The sequence below is a fragment of the Buceros rhinoceros genome, unplaced genomic scaffold, assembly GCF_000710305.1.
Source record: "Buceros rhinoceros silvestris isolate BGI_N320 unplaced genomic scaffold, ASM71030v1 scaffold31105, whole genome shotgun sequence".
Lineage (NCBI taxonomy): Eukaryota > Metazoa > Chordata > Aves > Bucerotiformes > Bucerotidae > Buceros > Buceros rhinoceros.
In genome coordinates, this window is record NW_010415116.1 from 41,706 (window position 1) to 51,536 (window position 9,831).

General features: G+C 35.6%; 1 protein-coding gene across 1 annotated transcript in view; it reads right to left on the reverse strand.

The window, feature by feature from the left end:
- Nucleotides 1–4,073, reverse strand: part of LOC104494486 (tyrosine-protein phosphatase non-receptor type 3-like) — a gene marked incomplete at both ends in the record, with an annotated part of 45,487 nt that extends 41,414 nt beyond the window's left edge. Inside the window, one exon of the mRNA XM_010137309.1 lies at nucleotides 3,953–4,073. Within this exon, the coding sequence (XP_010135611.1) occupies nucleotides 3,953–4,073 (121 nt within the window). The remainder of the gene's footprint in view (nucleotides 1–3,952) is intronic.
- Nucleotides 4,074–9,831: the final 5,758 nt, after the last annotated feature.

A 9,831-nucleotide genomic window follows, 5' to 3' on the forward strand; every position in this document is an offset into this window, starting at 1 on the left:
AGGAATGTAGTGAAAAAATAAAGGGGGAGAAAGAAGATTAAGTAAGTTAAAGTTACGAAACTCACAGACGAAAAGCCATCTGAGTTTATCTACAATCTCTAAAACCCCGAAACATTTTTTGCTCATGCTGATAGATGTGAAATGTGCTGCAAGACTTACGACGAGTCCTTCTTCTAGTAAGCTTCTACAATTTTTTGGAGAGACATTTTTTCTTCCAGAGAGAAAAACTCAAAAATCCCTACAGTTCGAATAAACATTATGTATCTTCATGGAAGGGCTACACGGAAACTACCAGGAGTTTTAAAACTGAAAGAATCCAACAGTAATCCTCACCTAGCTGGTCCTCCCATGCATCTTGCTAATTATTCATCTGAGAGGAATGCAATGTGGCCTAAACAAGATTCCTTTAGGCACGATAATGAAAGTAGCACCTTCCAATAAATTGCAGAGCCAACACCAGTCAAGAACCAATCAGAGAAGAGGCAGCTCTCACCTGGAATCTGCCGTATTGATATTTTGCTGTGCCCACAGAGATCCTGGTTTCACAGCACAGGTCAGTGATTCAGGCACTACAGTAACTGTAAGATGCTGAGGAATGCATGTAATATCTACACACATCTAAGTAGAACAGACAGCTGACAGCACCCTATCGTATCTGCCACCAAGTGAAGGGAAAAACAACTCTTTGCTAGGTGAGCTTCCAAAAAGACACACATAAAATTACATTAATCAAATGCAATTTAAATACATCCTGTGAAGAGCTGACATAACATTGTGTTAAGAATTCCAGATACAAAGGCATTCCACATAAGGCGGCAATTCTCATTTTTAAAAGGGACTTTGTTGCAAAAAGTAGACTTCTAATACTTCCAGCTAACTCTCGTCCTTTCAAATTCCAGGCCATCAAAATACTATGTCCTGAAACAGCTATTCTAGGAAATATTACATCAGACTCCATGAAACTGAAAGTTATCTTGACCTGGAAAGCTACTGCCAGCAGCATGGCTTGAGAATGTCACCATATTAAAGAAATGAACAAAGACAAAGGGAAAAAAACCAAAAGCTGTTTACCACAATCCTCAGATAAATTGCTTACTCAGATCTACATCTAGAGTGACTACTGCCACTTTGATTTTGAAAACCATTAGTAGACTGTATCTCTTTCACTGTGACAGAAAGGTAGAGGGGAAAAAACGCACAAAATGACCATTTTGTTATACAAAAGGGTGCTGAATATGTTTGTAAGAGTACATTATTGTAATTTTTTTAAATTTTGACAGAGGTTTTTGTTCAGAAAGATGGGGAAAGACTGTCGCATTCTGACAAGATGTGTCTGAAAATTTTAATTTTCAATTTGCATACACCATCTGTACCAGACCAAGCAAGCCTTGTGTCTTGAAGGGCCAACAAGACAAAATATCTCAGCACAGACTTACATGTCTTTTTTTCCCCTTGTTGCTGTTACACCTCCCTACTCAATTAGAGGTGAAATGGAACCTTGAGTTCCCTTAGCAGGTGCTAGTTACTCGGTGAGATAAACAGGCAAGAGAAAAACGGCCTTGGTATCTCTTTCCAATTTTTATAGCTGTTGATACCCAAGGGCTAACAAATATAATCTAGACTATAAGCATCATATGAAGTTTTAAACACATCCTTCTCCTCAAACTGCTAGATCTAGCAAACACTACGAAAACATTACCAGTTTGGATGACATCCATATCCTAAGACCTCAGGCTGCTTATGAGTACATATGCAAAAAATGGTAAGAAAGCCTTGTTAGAACAAACTACGTACAGAAAAATCTCCCTATGGAATTAAGGATGAAGGAAAATTTCTGAAACTCTACTAGTTCAATATGACTACAGTTACTTTCTCAACAGCTAGTTACTGTCCACTGAACAGTGTCTGATAGGAATCTGTTCATAGAAATACTTTCTCAGGTTTTGCAAAACAACATAAGAACGTAAGCCAGAATAAAAAAAAAAACCAAACAAAAACACACACACCCCCTTGCACTGAGCTACAATACACAAGCCACAAGCCATGACTTCAAGTTTGTGTGATGTTTTTGCAATTCCAGCCTTTTAATTTTCCTTTGTGGAAGTTACCCAAATAATAGACACTAAAGAATGAAAATGGATAGATGTTTATAGGGCTGGCTTTGCAATCCTGCGCTCTAAGAATGCTAGCGTAAAAGGGATAATAATTTACAGATATCCCCTATGGTCTACAGCAATTATTTACTCCAGATCAGCAGAAATCTCATTTCAAAACACTGTTTCAAATTGCAGTAAGATAAATTTTCCCTTTCTTTCTTTCCTTCTCAGGACTGGCGAACACCAAAACCATTCTTGTCAAGTATGTTACTGGCACTGATCTAGTAAAAACTATGCCTCGGTATGACTACGAATGCCAAAGGAGGATGCAAAAAAATACTGCCATGCTATACAATAATTTCTCTGCCCATCCCTGCACCTCGAAGTAAATACCCACGAGGAGCTAACTTTCAAAAGAGGCGTTAAAGCAATAAAGAAACTTTTCTTACCAGTCCAGCCTATTCAAGTATTTTTGTTCAGAACTTCAATTACCACCACCTATATGAATTCATTTACAGTCGATAAACTTCTCAGTCATCAAGGCTTCACTCTAGCAAAAACACTCAATGAAAGCACACAGAAAAGAAAGGAGTCTTTTCAACAGATCCCACCACACCTCTGTCTGGGCCAACAGTAACTTCCAGTCTTTTCTCTGCAGGACATAACCAGTTGTATACCTCTGGCTATGATAGAACTAAATACATGAGTTCAACCCAAACACTTCAGAATCTTCCCTCAGTGGTCTCCAAGATGACTACTTCCTAAAGACAAGCAGATTTATTCATGCCTATCTCCAAGTTCCCCTCTAAAAACTCCTGAGCCTACTGGAAAGTGCAAATTATTTCGGAAGGAGAGTAGAGGCTCAGCTGTTGTGCTCCTGAACATAAACTAACTACTAGGAAAGGAGTTCAGATTAGTACCTACACTGAGGGAATGGCTGCAGTTAGAGTTCAGTGTTATCCCTCTTTCGGCCCGTAAATGACAGGGCAACATGCATGTTCTGGGACTGTCAGGCAGCACACGAAGTTCGGAACTGCTCACTACACCTACTAGCAGTAAAGAAACAAAAGAGGTGAGAGTACTCAATGATGACAAAAAAAGTTGAAGAATATCAGAGGGAGATGGAAGTGGAGATGTTTGAGGGTATAAATCAAAGAAACTAGGAAAGTAGGGAGTCAGCTTTGCTGCAGTGAAGCTACAGAGAGAAGTCCATAGAGATTCAGATTTCATTTGCTCAAATGCTCACAATTTCTTAGGTTGGCATATTTGCATTCAGCTTGTGAGTATCTGATCAACACCATAAATTCTAAAGCTGCAGTCTTACAAGGGACAAATCAGTGGGGTCAGAAAGAGTAATTAGTAGCAAACTGACTAGAATAATATGTTGTAGCCTTTGTATTACACTGAGGAGGGTGTGAAGAGACAGTACAATGTTAATTGAAATGTTTCTTGCCACTTTGTTTTGAGTTTGGTTTTGTTTTGGTTTTTTTTTCTCCCATGGATAGACAAAAAAACTATAGGATTTGAAAAATGGTCAAATGCCCTTGATCCAAAAAACCCCTCAAACAACTATTAATAGTGTTCTAGATGGCTGCCATTAATAATGTATAATGCTAACTGATCTATTAGTTGTTACAGCTATAAATTTATTTAAATGTTTTAACACATTGGCATCACACTCTAAACGTGATTACTATAGTATGTAAATGATAAAACCAAGTACATCATTTAATAGAAGATATATTAAATAAAACTGTCTATTGTACTGAAACCACTAAGAATTTGTCTTCCTTTTCACATCTTTTTTTCCTCTTTAAAAACTCAAGACATGAGAGAGGACTAGAAGGTAATATTACCTGTGTTGCTCATGTAGTGATTCTACTTTGGCAAGAAAATCTTTGTTCTGCTCTGGTATAAAGTTGTAATTTGACAGGTATCCTGAATGATGTACTGAAGCATTATAATCTCCAAGTTGTGCTGTTAGGAAACAAGAAACACATACACAAAGTTTTCATAGTCAATTGATTACTGTTTAGAAGGAATTCCTTCTCCTCTTTTAAATACATGCATATACAGGGAAATGCAGGAATAACAAATTATTCCCCAACAGACAAGCAGTGCTAAAACCAGGGATTTGTATGACATCAGTGAAGAAAGATTTTTTTCAAAATATGCTTACCAAAACTATAATCTCAGGCACTGAGTGACTCAGTGCTTTAGCTACTTATATAGCCCTATTTCTGTATCACGAGCTCTAAGATCACTCACAGGCATTACGTGCCACATGGCACAGACATACAGTACTGCAACATTAGAGGAAAACAAATTGCTTCAGTAAGAGATGGTGAATAAAATCAATTTGATACACATTTACTGGAACATAACATATTAGAAGTCTTCAACAAGATCTGTCACTTGCAAAGCATCTACTCTTCACACTGTCAGGTAAAAATTGTCCAAACTACCAACTGTGGATTTGTCCTAACAATTCAATTGCTAATCTTGCCTCAGCTGAACATGAGTTACTTAAAGCATGAGAAATAACTTCTGATTTACACATAATGCTTCCATGCTGCTACCAAAAGTAAACATATTTGTACAGCCAAATAAACTAAAAAACCAATTAAATATCCTTGAAAATTTATCCCTTCAAAAATAATACTAATTAGGTATTTTTAATAGTAGTAGATATTTCTAAACTAGTTAAAAACTGATTGTTATCCACATGTGGTGGTATAACTGAAAACAAATGAAGGTATAAATGACCATAACTTTATTGCTTCAGTCTATGCAAGTTTTCTTCAAAAGCTAGGTCAGCATAAGTTTATATCCTGCAAAACATACACAAACCTTTTACTTGTTATAAAGATGCAAGATAGGGGGCATCAGAGAGGTTGTTTCAAATAAAGTACTTGCCTATTTACCACAAATTTTCCTCATTTCAATTAAGCAAGTAATTCTAACGCCATATGTCATGAAATCTGTGTTTTCATGAAATATTTGAAGATAATAAACTGAAATAAATGATGGTATGTTTAAACAAGTAACTAGAACCTGTATAAATTTGCGTTTTCCTCTAAGGAGCATGAAATGGTTATGATAAATCATTACAGCTTCCCAGAAGTTATTTGTATGACTTGTCAATTAACAGAAGACAAAGTACTTCTGTAGACTGCAGAAAACTCAGCAGAAAGCCCCTCAACTAAATCAAAGTTGAAGAGCATACTTTTAGGAACAATACTACTACTAATTCCAGAAAACATGAAGTAGGTGATTTAAATGATTCTGGTTGGGCCCTGAAGTTGTGGACTTCAGAAACAACTTAGAGCTACCGTAACTGTGTAGTATCTGTAATGCAGGGATAACTAATATTTTGCCAATTACATAATTCAAAAAGCATGATTTCCATGGCCTAAGAAATGGAACCACTGTAATACAAAACAATTCCCAGGCAACTGCCGACAGAAGCTAATACAGTTGCACACCTAATTGTCAGCATCAAGGGAAATACTTAAATTAAAAAGTGGACTAATAATTTATTCTGAATGCAGATGTTCACGCAATGCTTAGCCATTTCATTTTAAAAGTAGCCTGAATTTTAAATTAGCAAAATGGTTGGCAAAAGACTAAATATTTACCACTAGAACCAAAACACATATTGGAACACTTCTGTCAAATAATACGTCTCTGAAGAAGAAAACGAAACAAACAAACAAGACAGAAGTTTCAGAAGTATAAAAAGGAACTGAAATAATTTATAGAAACATATACATATTAACAAAAGTCCAAGTCTCTGCCAAGACTAAGGCTGAGGCAAAAACAATAAACACACAAAAACTTCAACAAAATAGGTATGTTAATAACAGTGTAAAAACAAAATTAAAAATTTCACAAACAACAGTAATTGATTGAAGACCTCTTCCTTTATTGGCCATTAAACACGATCCATCTTTTCTATGAAATACAGTCTACGTTTTAAAGCTTTGTTGCAGGTAGCTTGAATTACATTCTCAATGGGAAGAGACCAGATTGCCAGGAATAAGACAACATAATTGTCCACTCCAATTTTATTTACATTAGGTACAATTATTTTACCTTCTCTACAGAGGGCAACTGCTGTTCCTTCATGCATTATCAGGTAGAGTCTTCTTCCTCATAATCCAAATATGGAGGTTACTCTGGTCTTTTTTCTTCTTCCTCCTACCTACCTGAGGTTATGGCAACAAGGGGAGCAGTTTAGAGTACTACTTGCTTCTCCAACTACCCAGCCAGCTGTCACAGTTGAAAATAAACTACAAACGCTGATTTGTAGACATCTTGGAAGACTAATGATCTTGTGCATTATTTAATTGTCCAATAGGAAAAAAAAAGTTAGGGCATATCAAGACTTCATTAAGAAGAAAAACTCATGAGTTCTCCACCTCTTTACTGGATTTCTCCAGAAAAGAGCAAAGGGGAAGGACAATTAAAGACCTTTTCTAATCTGAGTTTCTCCTGATGTAGCTTCTGCTCTGATCACATGATCCAGCAGATACTGACTCGATAAGGATAAAGTCACAGTAAAAACACCCATATTTTTATCTTTTTCCATTCTAGCCAACTGTGGTCTTTATTTCATTATAATTGGGAAAGTATATAGAGTAAAATGAAAACAAAATGGAACCAAGGAGGAGTTGGAAATAAAAAATCAGTTATTTGAATATAGGTGGTTGCATTTTAGAGTTCTATATCTAACAAGTCTTTAAAGAAGAGAATGTGATGAACCATTCACTTAGAAGGCTATAATTCAATAAAGAGAGGACACTTATAACTCTCAGTGAAAGAATAGTAAAATAGCCAAGTAGCCACAAAATACTTTACATGGACGAAGTTCCACGTTGATCTACCAAAACAGCAGCTGTACAAGCCTTCAATACTGCAAGAATTTATAAATGCTTGAAAACCAAGTAAAAATCTTGAGAACATGTATGTTTACACAGGATATGAACTGCCTATGCCTTACTGAAGCTGAAACAAGCCATTTTTTCTTCAGATTTGAAAAATAATTCGTTCATTTTGAACAATGTCGTGGGTATGTATTTTTGTCTCTCCTGGCAGCAGTAAGACTTTTGTACAGGAAGGCATCAAAGAGAAGGACTAATTCAAATGAAAAAAGTACATATTTTTATAACATTCCGATGCATTTATATAGCACTGATGGACTACAAGGAGAATTATATGGGTACACATTCATCTTCCCTAGAAAAAGAAGCTCGGGTACCAGATATACTGGCATTAAGTGGAAAAAAAAAAGGAAAAAAGAAAGAGAGAGCTTTATAGAGGGAAGATTTGAAATATGTGGAAGCAAAACAAGCCACTGATGCTCACAACTCTTACAGTAATTACCGAGGCTTCATTTATTCAATGATTTCTTCCAAGAAATCATTGATCAGTCGGCTTATGTATTAAGGTAAGCCAGCACTTACTTCATTTGTCTTCCAGTGCCCCAAAGGGAGGGTTCAAGAAAGACAGACCCAGATTCTTCTTTGAGTTGCAAACCAAAAGGATGACAGGCAACAGAAATTTTGGCATTGAAAATGCAAAACTGAACTGGAAGAGCTCTGAGCAAGTTTATCTGACTCTGAAGAAGCCTCTTCCAAGCTAAATTTGCCTGCGGCTCTTTCTTACATGAAGTTTGACATCCAACATTTCTGCTACACAACCAAGATAAATATTTGTTTGGTTCCAGTTTTTGAAATTAATTTTGTTGGTTTTGAATGCTAACAGTATCAAAATACCATCATTTCAATCTGGCCCAATTGTCACAGGGAGTCCCAGAAAACATGACAGTAGAAAAGATAAGCCTGTAGCTTTGTATAACTTAAAGGGTGACCAATGTCTACTTCCCATCTATGTGATATCCTTCAATGTACAGAAGACAAGTTGGTCTCCAATTCTATAGAGCTTGCTTGTAAACAACAATTTAAAAAAATTGCATAAAAAGTTATAGCACCAGAACCTATTTCTGCATATGGGCATTCCAAGTAACTACAGATGTCAGAAGGCAAATGTATGAATGGCTCACTGGCAAAGCATGATGGCAAGTAGACATAATTCAGACATATTTATATTAAAATAGATATAGTATAGCTAATACAGACAATTTTGCCCAAAGGAAGGCCTACAAAAGCTAGTCCTTGGAAACAGGTTTAACAGCAACTTTTTAAGGAACTAAGAAGTGTACTAGAAAAAATTCAAGTAGTTTTACATTGAATTTGTAACTTTTTGCAGTGTTGAATATTTTAGGTGACATGAATAAAGCAAAGAAGTGAACTGTGCTGCTTGCTTTTAAAACAGGACAATTGCATAAGCAGATCAAGTTCCCAGTGGAACAGAAAATAACCAAAAAAATGGGAAAAGTCTAGCATACAAGCTGTAGAACTAATTTAACTTTTATCAAGGAGTAAAAATCTTATAAAATTGCAATGCAGGATTAAATTATAGTTAGGGTTGAACAACTGGCCTCCAAATTAGGACAGCACTAATGACTGATGTGCTAAGAGTGAAATAATATTAAAGACTAATGATAAATTTGTCTTCATATGAACGCTGAGGTACAAAAAGAAAAGATAATTCCTAATCTGTACAGTTCAATCAGTTTAGACATTAAGCAATCACTTTTTGGCACAAGTAGAGGACAAAAGGAAGATGACGCTCTGCACAGCATAAACTAAAGCAGCTACTGTTTCTCAACTTTATCAACAAAGTATTCAGGTATGAAAATGCTTCTGGAGTCAGAAAATAATCCACTACAGCAGAATTCAGTTTCAAAGAACCAACATAAAAATAGACACTTATTAAGAGACAAAATGAGCAAAATCCATGTAGCTGTAGAGAAATTCAAGACACCATGTTGAAAGTGGTTATCAGAAAGAGATTCCGAAAAGGACAAGAACATGCATAAGTGGATGCTGAGAGAAGGAAAGGTGTTTCAACAAGTAGAACTTGTATCCAAACAAGGATGAGAGCATGAACTCTAACCCACTCAACCACTGAGTAAGTAAGCGTGATACGTGTAATGGACAAGTAGAACTAGCTATCATGTGGATAAAACTAACCCGTTTTGTAAAAGCAAATATTGCTTCACACTAAAGAGCTCTTTAAAAAAGGTTCAGTCTAGAGACGACTATAAGTAGCTGCTTATAACCAACTATGACAGCTGGTCACTTTGTGGTAAGATAGAATGAGTAATTAAGCATTAATAAAAACAAAGGAACATTTGTAGATAAAAATGCCACTATACATACACAATGGTGGTCTCCAAGTTATCCGTTACCATTCCAGAATGAAAAAAATGAGTCAGTCATTGTAATACGTTTTATTTTTAAAAAATAAAATATAAAAATCAGCAGCTCGAAATGAAGCCACCATTAAACAACATCAACAACAAAAAAATCACGAAGAAAAAGAAACAACGAATTAGAGAATAACTTACACAAAGTTGTTACTTCTGCATCTCAAATAACATGTACTTCGGAAACCATACAGTCACAATCAGAAAAAGTATTGAGAAAAGCAAAGCATATTTCAAATGCACCTTAATAAGCTCTTCTTTAAAAAGGATTTCAAAATCCACTGATCATTCCTGTCAAAAAGCACATTTACAATATACAGAATATACTAACAGACTATACAGATATAAATTTATATCTGTAAACAAATAAATATAAATAAACAAATATTTATAAATATTTGT